At 41.8% G+C, this 23348-nt stretch overlaps 1 protein-coding gene across 1 annotated transcript; it reads left to right on the top strand.

Annotated features, from left to right (window-relative positions):
* Positions 1–6000: 6000 nt before the first annotated feature.
* On the top strand, positions 6001–6420 carry LOC112199046 (60S acidic ribosomal protein P2A). The gene is made up of 2 exons (XM_024340112.1): positions 6001–6155; positions 6231–6420. Exons 1-2 carry the CDS (start codon positions 6001–6003, stop codon positions 6418–6420), a joined length of 345 nt encoding a protein of 114 aa, XP_024195880.1.
* Positions 6421–23348: the final 16928 nt, after the last annotated feature.

Genomic DNA, 23348 nt, shown 5'->3' with positions numbered 1-23348 from the left:
CTAAGGAACTATAGGTTTTCCACTTAAATTATTAAAACCTAGAACACTAGCATATCTTAATATGGATTCAATTACATATTCATCAATCAAAATATGCATCCAAAGATCAACAAACACATAAACGATGGGTTATTCGCACAAAACCAACAATCAAGCATAACAATATTGAAATCGCAAATCACACTTTGCAAACCTAAAACATGCTTCAGAGTATTCGAAAACATATCTAAAATCAAAACTTCAATCTAACATGAAATCGCAACAACCAATTCATTAAAACCAAAATCAAATCCGAAAATAGTTTTACAAAGTAACAAAACCAAAAACATAAAAAGGTGGCCATGGTTACACTTTTTAAATCTTCAAGGATGCAAGAAGCTTCAAAGGTGGTGGAATGGATGAGGATCGTGGCAAGGATGCTTGAATGAGGATGGAGATGCTTCACAGTCATGAACTTTGAAGAATGGAATGATTATCGAAATATTGAGAGAAGAAGGGGAACGAATTGTGTGTTTTGATTCTAAATTTTGTGGTATGTTGTAACGTCTCACAAAGGTTCCTTTATATGTGCACTATTACCCAAAGTATCAAGGTCGAAATCTACTTTTTTGATGTCATTCAACCAATCAAAATATTCCTTGAGAAGTAGGGAACAATCTTGAATCTTCCATGTAATCTTCATTGCAGAAATCATCATGTATCTTCCCTCAATTTGGTCTTCATTCAACTGGTATGCAATCAGGAAACCTAAATCAACATTTATTCTCTTCTATTTTCTTTTTCATAATTCACACGAAGTAGATATTCTCTGTACCTACATGTGGGTTTGCAAGCATAATTAGCTATAATGAGCCACGGTCATTGCATCGCCAGAGGTACTGACTCTCACCAAAGGAGTGACCTGCGAAGGCATAGCTAGGAGGGCTACCGCTTGAGCCCCGGATCGCCCCCAGATCACCGCTGATGCGCCTCCACGCACGGCGCCAAGATAGCGTCAGAAGCTCCAGACGCTGGGAATCAAAGCACATCAGTCCCACATCGAAAATAAGAAGAAGATCAACCTTCTCCCCACCTATAAAAAGTTCTCTCCTCTCTCCTCATTAATTACGCATTTACTACTCATTTTACTGTTATGCTGCTTGTATACAATTGACTGACTTAGGCATCGGAGAAGTGAAGACCGCCCAACGCGGTCTCCCTCTGACGCCCTGGGTAGGAGTCCATAGGGAGTCATCTGCTGGGCACGCGCCACTTTCCCCACTACCCGAGCGGGCACCATCAACCTCGGGGGCAATACCCTTTTCCGGCGGAGCATCCTTTGCTGACGGCATGGACGCCTTCGCCCAGTCAATGGCGCCTTTCTGTTGCAGCATCTCCACATTGGCTAGGGCACCGGCCTTTGCCGCTTCGGTCAGCGCCTTCTGATATTCAGCCGACTGCTTGAATGACTCCACGGCAGTGGCCGCAACGCGGCTCCCCTCGGTCCCCAGGCGAGTGACTTCACCCTCCAACCGTTTAACCTCGGCCAGCCTGGTTGCAGACTCCCGCTGAAGGATTTCAACCTTCTTATCCTTGGCAGCCACCCGATCTTGCAGCAGAGACATATCTTGCTCCAGCTTGGAGAATTGATTATTCTGCTCCAGGTCCCGCTCAATGGCGACGGCCAACTTGCCACGGGCATCTGCTGCATCACAGTCAGCCTTTGTCAGGCGTCTCTCCACGTCTGCCAACCTGTCCTGAGCCTCCCCCAACTCCCTCTGAAGGCCCGTCACCTCCTCCCTGAGCTCCCGCTCAACCCGAGGCTATTTCGACGCCTCCACAAACATCTCGTGCAGTCCAACAGAGATGTGCCCAAACGCTGTGTTGAAGGGCGATTGGTCAACGGCGGTCGAGCGCACAATCCCCTCCAGGCCGTCGAACCCGAGCCGCTCGCAGAGGTGATAAAGAAACTCCCGCTCACCATCATTTAGGAACTCGGCATACCCTGCGAAAGAGTCTAGGTCGCTCGTGGGCACCTCTTTCGCCGCGTCCGCAGGAGCCTTAGGCGGGGCCTGTCGTGCCTTCTTCTGCTAGTGGGCCCCAGTGATCTCCACATCACCCTCCTCTTCCCCGCCAGAGTCGTTTTGACGGCGTTTTCGCTGAAGCACCCTTGTGCTTCCAGCAGAAGCAGCCCTCGACCCCCTCATCGGCGGCTCCGACCCTGTAACGGTGACAGCCTCCGCTGGGCGCACTGTTTTCTTGTGCAACCCGCACCGGGTGGCCGGCGCTCTCTCTTTCTGCGGCACCGCCTCGCTTACCGCACCAGTCCCCGCCTAAACCGAAGGCATCCCGTCACCACCAAGATGGGAGTGGTGCGGCATGGATAGCACCACAGGAACCTCAGACGGGCTTAGCTCCAGCGTTTCCTGGTTCACAACCGTCTGCTGAGCCGCCAGCCCGGAAGCGTACATGGTTTCCAGGAAGTTATCTATCTCGGCGCAGTCCATGGCTTTCGCAAAGGCGTCACGGCTCGCTTTGTTACCCGGCGGAGTTTCTACAAAAAAAACAGCAAACTAGTCAGCCTGGGGCAGTCTCATCAAAGGTGCGGAATGGCAGAGATTGCTTACCAACAGCACGAGTCAGTTGTTGATAGACCAACAACTCCCAGCCAGTGAGGAGACGAAAGTCCAGCAAATTGCGATTCCGCCAGCAACCTCTGATGCGTGCCACGCGGTACTCTTCTTAGCGAGTTAGGTTATACCGCAACCCGGCTGCACAAAAAAGGGTAATCGTCAGTATAGAGTACAAGGCTATGTAAAAACAAAACCCACCAGTCATGTTTAGCGGAGACCGACAAACAACCTCAAATTGGCTGAAACTCTAACTTAATCCTAAACGTCGGCTCCCCCTCGTTGAACCCCGCCTGGTACTCCCACCCCGTCGTGGCCATACAGAAGGTCCCCTGCCAGTAGGACATGGAATCTCTCAGGTTCTCGATCAGCTTTGGCGCTCCCTGGCGGCAACTCAGGTTTACCTGCCCTCCGCAACCTTGGCGCTTTACGTACACCAGTTCGTAGAAGTGTAGCACCTCCGCCACAGTCGGTCCCTCGCAACCCGACAACCGCCATAGCGAGTTCAGCTCCAGCATCAACCTCCACATGTTAGGGTAGATTTGCCCAAAGGCAACGCCAAACTCGCACACCAAAATTTGGAGGTTTGGTACTAGCGGGAAGGTCACACCCTGGCGAAATATCGCCTCGTGCACGGCGGCAAACCCCGTTGGAAGAATCGAGGCTTTCACCTCCACTATCGGCGGACACAGCTTCACTACGCCTGGCAACCGAAACATCCGCTTCAGCAGGTTGACGGCTACAACAGTCATCCTACCTCCCACCTCATCAACAGGGGTGCCGTCCTGGAGGACCCACGCTGACTCAACATCCTCCCCCGCCACCTCTCCCCCGTCAGCGGAACCACTAGCAGTACAATTACTTGCCAACCGCTCATCACGCATATTTTGGGCAGCGGCAGCCTCCCCTTCCCTAGAACTCTCTAGACCCGAAGCACGACCCATGGCTACGTCCCAAGGTATGGTTTATAGCGGCTCAACCTCTAGCGGTTCTGGCAGTGAGGTTCCTGCACGGGCAGACGAATGCAACTAGTCAATAAAAATTCTATCCGCCGCGTTGAACGACACTTCGGACCCGGAATCCTCACTGCTTGAAATCTCTATGACGTCGGCCATCCCAAACCCTAAAACCCAAATCAGTCAGCTCACACAAGATCTAACTTATCCCTTTTATCAGTTATACCCAAGAACGTCAAGAACATTCACCCAGAAAATGCCAAAACAAGAACAAACACACTCAACCCAGATTCGACCATCTAGCAAATCCCTAAGCCCTAACTCTATCAAACACCATAATCCAACCCCAATACTCTCACCTTGCACCCTCACAACACGTCAAGGAAGAGCATATCACAAAAATACCTAAAACCCAGAAACTGGCAATATCAAAAATCCAATGAAACAGGGATAAGATTCAGGCTACCAACCTTAGAGATGGAGTCTCTGGTGAGATCATGAGCGCTTATCCTCGAGGCAGAAGGTCGTCGTCCTTTTGGGTATGATAACTCCATGAAATCGCAGCAGTTTTCTTCTCGATTCTCAGCCGAACAGAGCTTGAAGATAAGGAATGGAGTTTGAAGCTTTGGCAAAGTGTCAAATCTCGCTAACTTCTCCCTCTTTTATGTCAACGTCAAACAGTTCTAGGCCGTTCACTGAAAAACGACATCAAATACCAGCCGTACACGTGTCCCACGTCTCCACTGACTCTCCAGATTAACCTAGGCGACAAAATCCATCATTACTTAGCATTAATGGCAAGGAGATGGCTAGGCAGACGAGATACCCCTCCACACGCTAACCCTCTATGGGTTAGCCACGTGTCGACCACCATCAGACGAAGCGTCTAATGGAAGTCACCACTTGGGAAGAAAACGCCAATCGTCAGGAGTTCCGCTGAGCGAAACCCCGCTAGCGGAACTTCTCACTTCACCTTCCAAGTGAAGAAGTCCCCGCTAGCGGAACTTCTCACTTGTCACCTTCCAAGTGACGAAGTCCCCGCTGAGCGAAAACCCCGCTAGCGGAACTTCTCACCTGTCACCTTCCAAGTGAAGAAGTCCCCGCTGAGCGAAAACCCGCTAGCGGAACTTCTCACTTGTCACCTTCCAAGTGACGAAGTCCCCGCTAGCGGAACTTCTCACTTCACCTTCCAGGTGGCGAAGTCCCCGCTGAGCGAAACCCCGCTAGTGGAACTTCCGCTCGTCAACTGGCAAGAAAGACGGCCTCGGCTACACTCAACATCGTTGGCCGAGCTCTATCTTGCAAACTGCGTACTTTACTGAGTGCAACACCGCTCAATAAAATACCGCCAGGCACGTCTACGAGACGCTGCTTCCTGCTACAACCAGCGGGGGGATATCCACCATCGGCGAATCCCGAGGCTACGCCTCACTCTGACAACGACCGCCACGCGGCGTTACGGTCAGATCATCCCTACGAGACACGGGGACTTGTCAACAGTCTACGACTGCCCTGATCTGGTACATTGACCCCCGTCATTTGGGTACTAAAGATTGGGCTCGCTACCTAACACCCTCTGCTCTGTGCAGCCCCCTCAACAAACAATTTACCGACCATCTGGAGGTCCGTCTTGGCTAGGGAGTGGGGGACTCCCTGGCGGGCCTAGCAAGGGCCCACCCGAAAGGGTATAAAGCGTTCGCTCAATAAATCCATGGTTGACAACGCACTGACGCTAATTATGCTTTTGCAAGTCTAGCGAAGGTAACGCTTCACACCGCCGATCAACTCTCTAACCAAGATTTCCCTCCTTGACTGGGGACTTGGGGGACTTGTACCTACATGTGCGTTTGCAAGCATAATAAGCTATAATGAGCCACGCTCATTGTACCGCCAGAGGTACTGACTCTCACCAAAGGAGTGACCTGCGAAGGCACAGCAAGGCGGGCTACCGCCTGAGCCCTGGATCGCCCCCAGATCACCGCTGACACTCCTCCAAGCGCTGCGCCAAGATAGCGACGCTGGGAATCGAAGCACCTATAAAAGGTTCTCTCCTTTCTCCTCATTAATTACGCATTTACTATTCATTTTACTGTTATGCTACTTGTATACATTGACTGACTTAGGCATCAGAGAAGTGAAGACAGCCCAACGCGGTCTCCCTCTGACGCCCTGTCTCTCGTGTGGCAGCTAGCGAAGGCCATCAAGTCCTCAGATTAACGGTCCGCCAATTGGACCCTCGTTAAACGAAAGATCGGCTACCGCCGGACTTTGAGCATTAACATTTTCCAAAACTCTCCCAAATTGAACATTGCTGAAATCTTTTCTTCTTTTCCTTTATTTGGCATAGCAAAAAGCAATATTTATGGGACACAAACTACTCTTAACACTAGGGGCAGTCTACCACAGCGTCTGAAGCTCTGAGCTTTAGAGCAGAGATGAAGGTTGTTGCTGCGTATTTGCTCACTGTTCTGGACGGCAACACCAGCCCCTCTGTCGAGGACTTGAAAACCATTCTCGCCTCCGTTGGAACTGAAGTCGACAGCGACAGGATCAAGTTGGTATTGTCAGAACTCGAAGGGAAGAATGAAACGTAAGTCATTGCACATGCAAGGGATAAGTTGGCATCCGTTTTTCCATTTCCATTTCCAGTTCCAATTGGTGGCAGCGGATTGTTTGTAGCCATGTCTGCAGCTGCTGAGCAGATGGAGGAGAAGGTACAAGAGAAGGAAGAGTCCAATGGTGTACCAATGGATTTAGATTCTAAGAGTCAAGCATTAAATGATCGGATAACTGCGCTCCCGGATTTACTTCGTACTAGTATAGTTGATTTTCTTGGATTGAAATCTGTGAAATGAGCTGTCAGGAGAGGCGCTTTGTTGAAAGATAGAAAAGATCTTTGGATTTTTACTCCCAATGTCAACTTCTCTGATAAAGGTTTCTGCTCAACTGCTGATTTCATAGCATATGTGGATCGGGCACTTTTAAATCGCTGCTCGGTTCCGGTCAAGAAATGTGTTTTTCATATCATTGATTTGAACCTATGTGATCTTTGGCATCGGCTTGATGAATGGTTTAGCATCTCGAATAGCTGTCAGATAGAGCAACTTGACTTATATTTCAATTCTATTCGAACTGGCATATTCGGCCCCCCAAATGCTTTGTCTGACTGTCTTTTTTAGCTCAAAACACTAGTTGTTTTGAAGCTGGGTAATAGTTTCGTGATCAAGAATCCTTCACCAGAATGGTTGCCGAAGCTTAAGTCCCTGCATGTTACAGACATTGGGCTATAGGTCGTGAGTCATACATTGATTTTTCAACTGCCTTCTTTTGGAACATTTAACTGTTGAGGGAAACCTTGAACATCATCAATTTGAGATCTGCATCTCCCTCTCTGAACTGAAGACTTTAACGATAGATCTAAGGACTCATTATCAGTGCTTTGCTGTCACGCCCCTAATTTTATACACAATAAAAATCAATATATAACCCATAATTATATATGCGTGAAACGTTCAGCCATCAATACAAACTACTTAGAAACTTATTCCCTTTTAACCCAAGTACATATTGATGCCCTGAACCCACAATTTCAATATTGACTCGCTCCACAGAGTCACATAACACACGAGTTTACGAATTAAATTGTCAGCAACAAAATAAAATGTAAATGCTCCTTAGAGCTCACTACAAGCGGAAGTCTTTATAACGGTAAAGTCACAAAATTTACTTCTCACCGTTAAGCTGCAAGCACGCTACCTCAGCATCAGCCACGATCAACCTGACCTGCAGAAATAACCCCTACACCGTTGGAATGTTGTACCGGGTTGCCACACAAGAAACCCGGTAAGCTTTTGCAAGCCCGTATGAGTAACTCAAAACCACAAAGCAAAACACATTTCTTAAGTCAGCCAACCTAAACAACGATAAGCATACATCTCACACCTACAGCCATCTACTTCACTCTTCCATCTCATGCTTACGTAGGTTAACTTGTGACTAAACTACATGCTCAGATTCTCAACCTAGCATCTCATTACACAAATTCCCCGTCAAACAAAACCTCCTTAGATAATGTTTGAAAGTCCCTTGACGCACAACGGTGAGTCACAAGGATCACACTCATTTCCTTCCCACCGGAAACCTTGTCATCAACATGACATCAAAGTGAAAACAATGAATCACCTTCCTATCCTCACACAGAGCACAATCGTCACCACTATGGTCTTCAAGATAAATCAAACCATCAATCAATCAAATCAAGAAGAAAACAAGGTAATCACAATTCAAAACAAGCAAAACAATTCATGGTAACCCCTGCATATAATTTAGTTCAGGAGGTCACACTAAGTCAAGCAATTCAAATCATAGAAATCATCGTAATCTCACACTCTAACGTCTGTAGGTAGCCCCGACCATCACAGCAGTCCTCTTGATCTTTGTTAACTTAATAACAATTCAACTCCGCTACCGAGCTGACATCACACTGATCATCACACAGATTTCATCGATCATCACAGAGATAGCCATCATCCCACTGATCATCACACAGATATCGCCGGTCATCACATAGATAGCGATCATCCAACTAATCATCACACAGATATCGCTAGTCATCACATAGATAGCGATCCTCCTACTAATCATCACACAGATATCACCAGTCATCACACAGATAGCGATCATCCTACTAATCATCACACAGATATCACCAGTCATTCTACTGATCATCACACAGATAGCGATCATTTAATTAATCATCACGCAGATATCGCCAGTCATCACACAGATAACGATCATCCAACTAATCATCGCACATATATCGCCAGTTATCCTACTGATCATCACACAGATTGCGATCATCACATAGATTCATTGCTAGTCATCACACAGATAGCAATCATCACACAAATATCCCTACACAAGCTACACAGATATTTCTACACAAGCTTTACATAACAATCATCACAAATATTCACCACGAAGACACTAATACATTAATATATATGTGTGTGTATATATATATATATATCCCATAATATATATATACACACACTTAGTCATCCACTCAGAAATGCCACTAATACCAACTATAGTCATAGTTAACCTAATAACTCCAAGACAATAGGATAATCTCGCTCATAACAAATATCGATCATGCTCATAACTAATATCAATCATGCTCATAACAAATATCGATCCTGCTCATAACTCATAACAAATATCGTGAGATTTACTCACCAAACGATAATGGTAATCCGTTCATTAATGAACCTTGTGAGATTACTCACCTCGAAACTCCTGCTGCGTCTTCAATACAGAACAAAGCAGCCAACCCACAAAACGACCGTCCAAGAATACTTCGTCAAGTACCTAATCACAATCGGTTTCCACTTAGTAACAATTCACAAACGATTTAAGTCTGAAACCCCTGTTTTGAACTAAAATCCCCAAGTGACACCAATAGAGACGAAACCACATCCGAGACCACCCAATGTCCCTGGAATACTTCTACGATCGATATGCCGAAAGCACAAGTCGATCGGACGCTCGAATCCTCACGGATCGAAATATCGAACGGTTCGAAACCGTAAAAACCCTAACATGCTCATACGATCTCCAAAAATTACAAACAATATATCGAAATGCTCATATCGACGAGTAGATCGAACTCAGGAACAGAAAATATCCCTGAGGTGGCCGAAAACCGTCAGAAAACACCACCACAGTGGCAGCACCGCCACCGGACCAAAGTCGGAATTTGAAAAAACTCCTAACACCAAAGTTCTTCATCTCAACTCCAATTTAAACTTTCATAACTAACACAAAGTCTAAATCATAGCCGTTTGGCAGGAATTTACCTCGCAATATCTGAAATTCAATGAACCCTAGAATTTCAAAGCTTCGATTCGTCCTCCACAAGTGAAATCGTCCCAAGCCACTTTGGGAGAAGCATCAATATGGGCTTCAAAAACCCTCAAGAATCACTGGCAAAGGTGGCCGCAATCGGAAGTTCCGATCTGGGTTTGAAGCATCGCCGCCGCCAAACTTCCCGACCTTGCACCGCCCTCCACAGCTCGTTTCATGCTCCAATTCTTCTACAGACCTCAAGAGGAGACTGAGGCGAAGAGAACCCACTTTGAATCGCGTCCTATGGTGGCCGGAGAAGGGAGAACGAAGTCGGCGAAAATGGAGGGGCGACTCGGAGCCGGCGAAAATGGAAACCTGGCCTTTTTTGCAATTTCCGGAATTTTTTGTCCTTTTATACCAAAATGGAAAGTTTTTCCGAAGCCCATAACTTCTTCATACGTACTCCGATTCTTGCGTTCCGCATGTCCACAAACTCGTATCGACAAACTCTACAACTTTCATGAAGGAAGTTTTTGGAGAATCTCAACGTATCAAAAGTCAACCCTTGCGCCCCCCTAAAATGACGCTTCTTGAATAATTATTCGCCCGAAACACTTCCACTCCATCCACGAGCCACGAAACCATCCGATACCCACAATTTAAATTCCGGAAAATCCTCGGAAAATAAATACGAATTTCCGGGGCATCACACCCAAGGTCCTGAAGATACCAATCTTCAATCATAACCAACAAAACTAAATCAGTCTAATATTGTTCATAAAACAATACTAACCTGATACGATACAGCCATGAAAAATTCCTTATTTTCATTCAATTCAATAACTGGAAAAAAAGGCTCTAAGACCATAGAGTCAACTTCAATTAATTTCCCGATCAACAATCCAGAAGGTGGCATGTATTTTGTTTAAATCAATAATAGCCAAAAAAATCTATATGAAAAACTAGTTCAACACAAATCATACGCACAACCTAATCATACAAAACTACCCTAAACACTATGGCAAAAACTGCATCAGACTCCACTTTTTAGACAACGAAAAAAAATTTGCCGTTGTGTGTTGATTGAAAATGCTTCATACAATAGATTTAGTGAGATTCGGTTGTATAAAGACATCAGAAATGAGAATTTTGTTGGTGCACGATTATTGCACAACACTTATAAGGATTTGTCTGTTGTCTGAATGAAAAAGAAAAAAATTCCTCCCACCTTAATCAAATTAGGGTCAAAATTTTGACTCACCTTGTACAACGGTATAGTTGTATATGTTGTATGAGCAAAATATCATACAACACATTTTTTGTTTGTGTTGTGCAAGTTTGGAAGAAAATTAGATGTTCCCAAAATGAGAATCTTTAGCGCCAAAATGGCCAATTTTTGGTTGAAAAGCAGGTACATGATTGTAAGATCCTACAACGGAATGACCTATTTTTGTTGTGTGAATGTGCCTAGGCAGGAGAAATGAGTTTGTGATTTGCAATAGGTGGGAGATTTTCTTGTTGGGTCCCTAAGATGAAGTTTCAGTATCAGACAACAAAAATTCATTTATGTGTTGTATGAATTGATTATACAAAGTCAAAAACTAAGCTTAAATAAAACATTGTCTAGCTAGTGCTGTAACTTAATGCATTGTCTCCTACGACTTGGCCATTTTCAACACTTAGCTAGGTAGTCTTCGAGAAAAAGAGCAAAACTCATATTTTTCTTCTCAAAGCAGAACTTGCGACCGTCTTCTTCTCTAAAAGAATCGATCGAACCCAACTTCTTCTCGAAACCCATCTTCTGAAAACACTCAATTAGGGTTTTCAATTTGGGGATTTGAAGGAGGAGGAAGGGGTTGGGGGGGGGGGGGGGGGGGGGGGGGGGGGGGGGGTTTGGGGGTTTCTTCAATCATTGAAACCCTAACTCACTCTCTCCAACTCATTCGCGACCCCTCATACTCCACCGCACTTTGGAGCTCGTCTCTGACTTGGTGTCACAACAACCCACCTCTCCGACCTTGTCTTCGCCTCCGTTCGCTCCTATTCAGTGACTTGGTGCACAACAACCCACCTCCCTAGCCTCTTCCTCATTTTCTCCCTTTCCTCTCTCTCTCTCTCTCTCTCTACCGGAAAGCTTCTCTCTCTTCATTCTCGCCGGAAATTGGTGCCGCCACCGGTCGCCGCCGTCGCTGGAACCTGGATTTCAACCAAAATTTCCAGATTTTCTCCTCTTCCTCCCCTCTTTCCATTTCTCCAACCAAAATTAAGAAATTTGGCCATTCCATCCTCCAAAAACCCTAGAACCCAAAGCTAATTTGGGGGTTTTTGTGATTTCTTCTTTCCAAGCTCAAATCAAGGTAATATCCCTCCTAATCTAGCCTCTATTCATCTGATCTACACCTATTTCTTCCTAAATCCGAGTTTTGATTTTGATTTGTGATTTTGTTTGCATGAACCCGATTTCTCCTTAAACCATGAAGCTAGGCTACGGGTTTGGCAAGGATTTGTGGTAAGGATCTATCCATGCAACCTTGTTTTCGAGTTTTTTGGTTGAGATGATGATGTTGGACGGATTTGTTGGTGAAGAAGGCCAAGGAGAAGGAATAGGCCATGAGTTTTGAAGAAGAAAGGGTAAGGAATGGGTTTTGGACAAACCCTAGAATTTTTGGAATTTATTTGGTGGATTTTGATTTTGTTGAGCCATTGTTGTTGTTGGAAAAATTGTGAAAATTAGAGATTTGAGGATGGTTTAATTAGTAGGATTTTGTTAGCCTAATTTTTAAAGTGTTGGAATTTTGGTGTTGAAGATTTGGTGATTGTTGTTGTGTAGTTTTGGCCAAAATAAAAAGAAAAGGAAGAAGGAAAGAAATGGCATTGTTTTTGGAAGAAAAGGAAAATAAAGAAAATGGTAAAAGTTGGATTAAATGAGTTTTTATTATGGTAAAGTGGTCAAAAGTGAAGAATGTGAAAGTAAAGGTAAATTCGGTAAAAATGAGGTAAAAGGTAAAAGTGAAAGTGTGGAGGTAAAAGTCATGGTAAAAGTGAAAAGGTGAAAAAGGAGAAGTAAATGGGTAAAAGTAAAAGTAAAACTTTATTTATAATTATTTACTTATTTATTTTTAGTAAATGAGAATTATTTACATATTTATTTTTAATAAATAATAAATAATGGTAAATAAAGGAATACTTGGTCAAAAGTCAAAGGTCAACTCTGAGAGTTGACCAGGGTTGATCGACCTCGTAAAACGTGAGGATAGACTCGACTTTAGTCGCTCGGATTGGCGAAAGTTTAGCGGAGAGATAAGGACGTTTTCCTTTTTAAGAAATAAATTAGTTTCCCAAATTGGTAAAGGTTGAAAGAAATAATTAATAACCTCATTGAAATAAAAAGGATTAGTGTGCGCGATTACTTAAAGTTGTTCATGATGTTTACCTGGATAATTACTTACAAACTAAGTAATGGTTCAGGAAACACAATCGTCAAGGAAGCTTGAGCGGAAAGCATTAGAGTGTGGAGTATGCCAGCATTTTCCAGGTAGGGTGAGCTATCCCTTCCTTGTTAGAGGCTTTTCGATATATATGGAATGCTCTAGTAAAATATCATGTTGCCTGCAAGTACGTTTTTGGTTGTTCATTAGTCGATGCCTCGTGATACATGTGTTTTCATCACTGATAATTGTTGATTGCGAAAACCGAGGCTAGACTTGCATATTGAGATATTGTACCCTTTGTATGTTTGTGCTTGTGACCTGAAAGTGAATGGGATCTAGACGCGTAGATTCCTAGGAATCCCATGGTGTCGATAATCGTAAACCTACGGAGGGGGCTGTGCTCCTATGCTTGTCGAGGAAAGGTGAGTACAGATAGTGAACCAGTCATAGGAGACTCAGGGCCAGGAAATGGACACTTTCGCTACTTGTAGCCATAAAGACTATAGAGTAGTTGGCCGGTTCTCGAAGGATGACGAACCAAGTCAGTCACCGATTTATTTTAGTTTAGCCGGCAGGTAAGTATTTCGGAGCTCCAAGTTGTGTGAAGCATGCTGCATATGATTTCCTGAAACGAAAGAACTGTGATTGTTTTTGTTTGCATTTGTTTTACTTGATTTTACAAATGCGCGCAATCCATATTCTAATAGTTATGTTTTACCTATTAGTTTTCAAACCTAACTAAGGTTGGGTCGGCCCCTGATGCGGCTGAAATAACCTCACAATTTAACCCTGCAAAATGTAGTTGTCAGTATAGGATAAGCAGGGATCGTTCAGTCCGGGGATTGTAGGGTACACCTACACAAAAAGGTCAATTAACAAATAAAAGAATAAAATGGGGGGTTTTGAAATTTGGTTCCTAATCTACTTAAAATAAAAACAAAACAAATAAAACTATATACAATGATCGGCTTCCCTAACCTAGACCAATACCACTTGGAAATTACTAAGTGTAAAAACAGAAAATCCATTTCAACATGCTACAAAAATGTGCCCATCTTATATGCCTAGATAAGAGCTCAAATGGAAAGCCTCAGCGGATCAATCCATTTATCTGATTCGTTCTAATGTAGGATTGGATCGGAAAAGTCCTTACCAAGCCTAATACTACTAATTTTCGAAAACACTCAGCGTAATTCTCTTAACTAGTAGTATTATCTAACCTTCGAATCAACTCACACGTGCAAATTAACCATTAGACATAGAATTTAACACGTAATTTCCAGAATCGTTTAACCATTGAACATAGTTTTTACCACCCGTTAGAACTAATTACTACTTGTTTAACTCAGCGTCTTAACAAATAACAATTACTCTTGGAAAATTAAGCAAACACACAAGAACTCTCACCGTTATTCTAGCATGCAAACTTATTAACCTAACTCTGAAAATTACCTAAACACGTAAAAGGGCACAAGATTATAACATGCATCATAAAAAAATTCTCAAAATTAACTCAATAATAAACTGAAAATCTCAAAAATATTAATAAAAATATTCTGAAAATTCCGTGTCTCCAATTACACAACTCACAAATTGAAACACATAAAACCGAAACAAAAATTATAAGTAGAGTCATAGTTACACTTTGAAGCTTTCCTCAGCGGCTTAGCAACAAGGTGATGAACTTGTCTCTGCTATGGTGGTGGAGCGTCCTTGACTCAGCGCCTAAGAGCTTCGTAGATGATGGATGGATGGTGGTCACGGTCTTGTAGAAGATGGAGGTTTGAGTAGTGAATTGGGTAGTCTTGGAATGGTTTTTGGCCAGGAAGTGATAGGCAATGAATTATCTTGGCTGGGAAGTGATCTTGGCTGGGAAGTGATGCAAATTCAGTTCTGGACGTTGCCTATTTATAGGGGAGCATTGGTTGGCTTTCCCAACTGAAACGTCTTCTTTATGGCCTTAACTCCTCTCATAATGGGGCAATTCCTTTAATTTCCAAGCTGAAACGTCTTTCTCTTATTTATTTTTCAGCTGAAACATCTTTTTCTTTTATTCCTCAACTGAAAACATCTTTTCTCCTTTATTTCCCTTCTTCATTGCTTGGTTAAATATCTTAATGCTTTATTTTATGACTCCATCATTGCTGTTTCCAAGAGTTCAACCAGGCAACGTTTCCTACAACAAGCAAGAGAATATCAGAATTTTCTAGAGAAAATAAAGGGAAATTAAAATGTAAAGACCGCAAAAATAGTTGACAGTTAGGAATCCTGATCCAGCTAGGATTTTTCATGAATTTTACTTTTTCCGCCTATTTCACTCCAAACACTCAACAAGACTTTCAAAATGACTTAATGACTCAAAACACTAAACTAAGGGAGAAATAAGGCTAAAATGAGGCACATAATTAATAATATTGTCACACTTTTTTGCTCCTATCAACTACCCCACACTTAGCTTTTGCTAGTCCCTTAGCAAAACGAAAATACAAAACAAAACAATAACTCAAAAAAAAGTAAATGACTCTATTGCTCCTAACTGTTGTCTCAGAGACTCCAAACTCATGGCTTTCACGTTAAACACTTAATCAAAATCGCATAGATAATTCCATGGTTAATAAACATGTGACATTCATATGACTAAGCAAGATATGGAGAACTTAAGTTATACAATGAATGATAGCATGTTTCGAACAAGTCCAATCCAAACTCACAAGGCATACTCTCGATTTTTCTCTCAGAAATGGCTATGCTTAAAAGCTTCACACTCAAGTATATGCAAGAGAACAAATTGTAAGGCAACAAACAGCTTGCATATTACATCAATAAACGCATTTTGTGAAGAATTTTTAAAGACCTCATGAAATGACTAAGTGCACAAATGGACCTAAACCATAAGCTCGACTGCGTACCTGACTCCACTAACCAAAGACAGCCCATCTCAAGGATCAAGTAAGCACTTAAAACAGGTTGTAATGGGGCTAAGCTGGGGTTTTCGAAATAAAGATTAAGGATACAAAAATCCTAAGGACCTAGCAGAGCATATATAGACCACGTTATGTCATCATTTTTGTACGCCAAATATCTTTGTTTTGGGCCAAACCTTCACTCTAACCAACATGGGAATGGACAAAGGCATAATTTTCAACTTTGAGCCTTCTACAAATTTGAAATTCCAAAACCACACTTCAACAATTTCCCAAGAGTTTTCTTTTCAATTTGTCTCCTCTTTTGCCGTTTTTCTTTCTTTCTTTCTTTTTTTTTTCATTTTTTTTTTCTTCATTTTCTTTCATTCATTTTTCACGGCAATCTTCTTTCTTTTTCTTGGTTTTTCCCCACCCCACACTTGTCTTTCATCGTCACCCCTACACACTATGTCATGCTCTACTAAGTCCCTAAGACAAGGGTAGAGATATCCTGTACTAAGCTCATGGTAGGGTAGTGAGGGTGATGAAACAGAGGTTTTAAACGTAGGCTTAAAGGGGTTCATTCTAAGGAGTCCCACGACGGGCACAATTGGGGACACATGCTTGTTTGGCTATGGTGGTTACCCTAATGCCTTCTATCCTATCCAGGATCAGGGCATATTATGGCATACAAGTTTTGACAGTCACAACAGCCGAGTTCCAGTACTCTCTAGTCCATTAAAATCTACGGCACATGATCATTGGATTTCAAAGAATGATGAGGTTTTGAAAATACAGCCATGAAATTCTAGAATTATCAATTAAGCACTCAAAAAGAAAGTATTTTAGCTCAACAGCTCACTTAGGGTCAAATGAATCAGACTTAATCCTAGCATGCTTAATGAACCAAGTTACAATCCTATCTCAAATCTTCATACAAGGATCACAACGTCGATTAACCACAGAATTCAATTAAGTCCTATTTCGATTGTGAAAACCTTCAGCCATGAATTCAGAGACATGTTCATCCTAGACGTTAGGGGCATCCTAAGACTCAAGCAAACAAAACAAAAACAAAGACACTAAAAAAACCATAGAAATTTTTTTTTTTTTTTTTTTTTAAGGGAAGGGTAAAATAAACAAATAATAAACAAAGACACAAGTACAATTCAACCTAAGCAAGTGAAGGGATAGAAATTTCAAACTCTCGTTGATGGCTCCTTCACAGCTTCGGTTGAAATGGGTTGCCTCCCATGCAGCGCTTAATATTTATAGTCCTTCAGCCTGGACTCTTCTCCTTGTTCACACGTCATGGGGTGCCTCCTGGAGGGGTATCTCTTCCAATGTGTGCCCCACCAAGGACTCATAGTAGGGCTTGAGACGATGCCCATTTACCTTGAACTCCTTCCCCGTCTTCTCACTCTTGATCTCTACAGCACCATGAGCAAACACATTTGTAACTATAAATGGGCCAACCCAACGAGAACGAAGTTTACCTGGGAATAGCTTAAGTCTGGAATGGAATAACAGAACTTTCTGGCCCACTTGGAAGCTTTTTCCGCGAATCATTTTGTCATGGTAGGCCTTTGTCTTCTCCTTGTAGATCCATGAAGCATCGTAGGCCTCATTCCTTATCTCCTCAAGCTCATTTAGCTGTAGCTTCCTATGTAGGCCTGCTTCATCATAATCCATGTTGAACTTCTGGACAGCCCACCAAGCCTTGTGCTCTAGCTCCACTGGAAGGTGGCATGCCTTTCCATAGGCTAACCTAAAGGGGGACATCCCAATAGGAGTCTTGTAGGCCGTTCTGTAGGCCCACAACGCATCATCCAATCTCTGGCTCCAATCCTTCCTTGTCGGGCCCACTGTCTTCTCGAGTATCCTCTTGATCTCCCTGTTGGATACCTCTACTTGGCCACTGGTCTGAGGGTGATAGTCCCAGCAGGCAGCTCAAATAGCCAAGTCTTGGCCTTGTCCTCCAAAGTAAAGGGGAATGCCTTCATCTTCAAGATATTGATATCAGCTCCTTTAGGGCACATACTCCCACAGACAAACTCGAACTCCTTGAGATGCTTGTTGGTGTCTTCACTACTCATCCCATGAAACTTGGGTAGGTGATGCAGAAACCCACTCTTTAACTCAAAATCATCATTAAGCCCCTCTCCTGGTTCTGGATAGGCAATGCATAAGGGTGCAACACCCCCACCTGTAGGATTAGACAGTTGCCTAATAGTCTCAGCCATTGGTGCATGTACTTGCTCAACACGGGCGTGCTCTTCCTCTTCTTCCTCTTCAATGACCTCCTCTTCTTCCTCTTCCAAGACTTGTTCTTCTCCTTCTTCAGAATGGTCAGGTTTGTTGATCTCCTTGGTTGATCTAGTTGAGGAGTTATAACCTGAATAGCTAGAGTCCTGAGAATCCCTCCTTTCTAGAGGAAGGCGGTCTGAAAAAGTGAGTTCTGCCCTTTGCTTAGCACGTTCCAATTTTTCAAAGAGCTCCTTAGTCTTATCAGAGACAGTGGACATTCATGGACCTTTAAGACCAAATCAAGTGTTAGTAACATATTCAAGGTTCGAAATACAAACATTATGCCTTTCCTTAACTTTCTAAGTTACTTTTACATTTACATACTTAGGTACTGGAACAGAGGACCTCGTTTGTGCAATGGGACTATAGAACAGCTACCCTCGACAAAGTCATGTTTAATCCAATATACCTTAAGCATGTCACACAACATTTTTATTTTTTATTATTATAAACATAGTTAATATCTCAATTGATTCCAAGTTGTAAGTCGAGCCCAATAGAAACCACTACTATTGGTGAGATACGATATAGGGATAGTCGCCCAGACACAAGTCTCTTTCCTTTGTTTCAGAAGGCAGAATGGCCAGATTAAGAGGTAAGTGAGAGGGAGGACTCATTTTAGTGATACTACGGAGGCTACTCCCTCATTGAGGTTTAGGCCCCTATCGGCTACTCCCACATGGTGGTTTAGGCTCATTCTATAGTATCTCTGAGATCCAACTGAACCCATCACCCAGGGTCTCAACCTAAGACACCATCCGTATGCGCCCCTTACTCAGCTGGGAAATTAACTTATGTGTTAGACCGTTCTCCAAGTGCTAATAAAGGCCGCCGTCAACCTCAAGAGACCTGAGCAAGGTACTAATGAAGGGTTTAGGCCAATATTAACAAAAGGGCCCTTGTCTACTCATACGATTTTACACACTTACAACAATTAAGTATTTAGCTAAATTCATATCCACATACAATTTACAACAATTAAGTAAATTAATCTAAATGAAACACATACAATTTACAATATGGTTAAAAAAACAACTTCTACAAATTGTACAACACTGATAAAAGACATGCTTAATTTTGTAACACTCATAAAACTTAAACTAAATCACAATTAAAGCTTGGCCTAACCGAAATCGCAGTTTGTCACCATTCCACAAGTGTAGTACAAAAATTAGCAAGCATTCTATATACAACAAAATCGATGACACTTTAAGTGCAAGGGATTTTAACAATCCCCGGCAACGGCGCCAAAAATTGATGCGACTGAAATAGCCTCACAATTTAACCCTGCAAAATGTAGTTGTCAGTATAGGATAAGCAGGGATCGTTCAGTCCGGGGATTGTAGGGTACACCTACACAAAAAGGTCAATTAACAAATAAAAGAATAAAATGGGGGGTTTTGAAATTTGGTTCCTAATCTACTTAAAATAAAAACAAAACAAATAAAACTATATACAATGATCGGCTTCCCTAACCTAGACCAATACCACTTGGAAATTACTAAGTGTAAAAACAGAAAATCCATTTCAACATGCTACAAAAATGTGCCCATCTTATATGCCTAGATAAGAGCTCAAATGGAAAGCCTCAGCGGATCAATCCATTTATCTGATTCGTTCTAATGTAGGATTGGATCGGAAAAGTCCTTACCAAGCCTAATACTACTAATTTTCGAAAACACTCAGCGTAATTCTCTTAACTAGTAGTATTATCTAACCTTCGAATCAACTCACACGTGCAAATTAACCATTAGACATAGAATTTAACACGTAATTTCCAGAATCGTTTAACCATTGAACATAGTTTTTACCACCCGTTAGAACTAATTACTACTTGTTTAACTCAGCGTCTTAACAAATAACAATTACTCTTGGAAAATTAAGCAAACACACAAGAACTCTCACCGTTATTCTAGCATGCAAACTTATTAACCTAACTCTGAAAATTACCTAAACACGTAAAAGGGCACAAGATTATAACATGCATCATAAAAAATTCTCAAAATTAACTCAATAATAAACTGAAAATCTCAAAAATATTAATAAAAATATTCTGAAAATTCCGTGTCTCCAATTACACAACTCACAAATTGAAACACATAAAACCGAAACAAAAATTATAAGTAGAGTCATAGTTACACTTTGAAGCTTTCCTCAGCGGCTTAGCAACAAGGTGATGAACTTGTCTCTGCTATGGTGGTGGAGCGTCCTTGACTCAGCGCCTAAGAGCTTCGTAGATGATGGATGGATGGTGGTCACGGTCTTGTAGAAGATGGAGGTTTGAGTAGTGAATTGGGTAGTCTTGGAATGGTTTTTGGCCAGGAAGTGATAGGCAATGAATTATCTTGGCTGGGAAGTGATCTTGGCTGGGAAGTGATGCAAATTCAGTTCTGGACGTTGCCTATTTATAGGGGAGCATTGGTTGGCTTTCCCAACTGAAACGTCTTCTTTATGGCCTTAACTCCTCTCATAATGGGGCAATTCCTTTAATTTCCAAGCTGAAACGTCTTTCTCTTATTTATTTTTCAGCTGAAACATCTTTTTCTTTTATTCCTCAACTGAAAACATCTTTTCTCCTTTATTTCCCTTCTTCATTGCTTGGTTAAATATCTTAATGCTTTATTTTATGACTCCATCATTGCTGTTTCCAAGAGTTCAACCAGGCAACGTTTCCTACAACAAGCAAGAGAATATCAGAATTTTCTAGAGAAAATAAAGGGAAATTAAAATGTAAAGACCGCAAAAATAGTTGACAGTTAGGAATCCTGATCCAGCTAGGATTTTTCATGAATTTTACTTTTTCCGCCTATTTCACTCCAAACACTCAACAAGACTTTCAAAATGACTTAATGACTCAAAACACTAAACTAAGGGAGAAATAAGGCTAAAATGAGGCACATAATTAATAATATTGTCACACTTTTTTGCTCCTATCAGCCCCTATTGGGCTAGCGAGGACGAAATGCTCACCCCTACATTTCAGGTTACAACGAGGTCATTCGGGACGATTTGGATTAGAAGTGAGTCATTGGCCGAGTCCGTGTGTTGCTGTTCCTGTTGCTTGAAGTTCTTCCCCTTGGTACTCCATTAATTTACTCGTTTTTCATTCCATGTTGAACTCTGTGAGGTCCACCTACCTGGGAGCGCGCCTCACCCCTTTGTTTTATTGTTATTGTTGAACTCCTTTCATTTCGGTTATGATGTAAGCCCTAAGGCGTCACAGTGCACTTGCCCACTTTATTTTTAAGCATTTCCAGACTTGTTCATTTGAGTGTTGGGTTGTTGATTTAAAGTCCTTTCTTAAAAGTTTTTCTTGGTCTCCCATTTTCTAAAAATTGTATTTTCAAAAGGCCTTGTAGTATTAAGTTGGTAGGTCTACGGTAAGTATACTACGTATCGAGCTCTTATTGGCTTAATATTACGGAGCTGTGGTATACCCCCTTCGGGTCGCCACATAATAGACTTCGATTTCGTTTCTAGTTTCTCAGTTTTCAATTCTCGTTCTTTGGGCAGCAAAGAGAAGCGGCTTCTTGGGCTATGGAGTCTCGCGTAGGGGGGCGATTCCGAGTCGGCCGGAAGAACAGTAGTGGATCCTTTGGAGAGTCTACTTAGGTGTGTTGCTCACTTCTTCTTTTTGTTTTGCTTGCTTTTCGTTATTGCTAACTCATGTTCTGTTTTGGTATCTTGATCGATCTGTTTGGTTTGGTTTGATTCTGGTATGCAATTATAGTGTCTCAGATATAGTCCCATTTCAATTAAAAGGTTCTGGAACTCGAGCAGGTCTATTTCTTGGTTTCAATTTCAGGTTCTTTTTCACTTTTAAGATTCCGAAGTAGACTGAATTGCAAAGAATTACTTTTTAGGACTATCCTTGTGTTTGGGGATTGATTTGATAATTTTGAAAAAAGTCTTTGCTGTGATTGAGAATTCTGTGTGTTTTGAAATATGTATGAGGTGATAGTTCATGATCTATAATGTTGTCCATTTAACTTTTCATTTGCAGTATTTGGTTACAAGTGGAAACAAGTGGTAATTGCTTCTAGCATTATGGATGAAAACTGGTTCCATCTGAATTCTTCTTTTCTCATCTCCCATGCATATAGGCATTATCTCTCATTTGTTTCCTGATTTTCCTCAGCCATTGTTCCTTGCAATTGGGGAAGCAGTGACTCTTTTGGAAATACACTTTTAGTGAGGAAAATCTCATAATCATCCCAGTTAATAATCAAATATAAATAACTGGTTGGTTGAGTCAGTATTTGCTGCTATTCAATAATATGCATCTCTCTTTATTCTCTATAGGTTTTACTCTATTATTTTTTTTCTGTTTACATTTCACCTTAGATTGATATCCTGTGTCCACATCATGAAAACAAAATTGACTCAACAAAACATTTATCTTTTCGATATGCTTGACTAGGTTATACGTGTGACTGTGTGAGTGAGATAGAGAGAGCACAATTGTAAATTTATTGTACAGACATGCTGACTGACTACTTTTAATGAAGAAGGATGATAATTTTTTATAGTACTGAAGTAAAGAAGTAGATTGTAGAAACTTTGTATATCTATTTCCATACATTTTGCTTCAGTTTGTCCTTCTATGTATCATCCATCACACAATATTTGACCATGACCAGGAGTTTTCTTTCAAAGTAGCACGGGAAACTAACCAAGAACTATTCTTATATCAACCTAAATGCAGGATTGCATGAAATAATTCAAACCATCATCTTAAGATCTAAGGTTGCAAATTTAAATGTAATGTATAAGTCATACAACTTTAGGAGGAAAATTGGTATAGGCCAATGTGTTTGTAATTAAAATTAATTTTTTTTTTATCTCATGTCCACACACATCCATCGATGGAATATTTACAAACGTGATGTGAAAAAATAAGCACGTTTCGCGGTCGTCATGCCATCGGTCAACCAAGAAAACATACAAGTGACGACGGTTGACCAATTCGATCGGATTCAAAAATATGGTGAAATTGGTTAAATTTTTTACCACACTCATAATTTATTGTAATAATGTCATCCAACGGTCCATTTTTCCATTTTCTTTGAATTGATAGGGGTTGCTCTTTGGAGTGTATGATAGGTATAGGTTTATAAGAGTAACTAAATTTGACCTAGTTGATCGAATTCGAAACGAGAATCAAATTAGCCGAATTTTTTACAATCACCATAAAACATTACAATCTCTCAATCGAGCGGTTGATTTCTCTAAATTCATTTTCCACTTCATAGTTGCTTTAGAATGAACCTCAACAATTTAAATGCAATATACAAG

The sequence above is a fragment of the Rosa chinensis genome, chromosome 4, assembly GCF_002994745.2.
Source record: "Rosa chinensis cultivar Old Blush chromosome 4, RchiOBHm-V2, whole genome shotgun sequence".
In the NCBI taxonomy this organism is placed as follows: domain Eukaryota; kingdom Viridiplantae; phylum Streptophyta; class Magnoliopsida; order Rosales; family Rosaceae; genus Rosa; species Rosa chinensis.
This window is presented reverse-complemented; position numbering and strand designations above follow the sequence as displayed.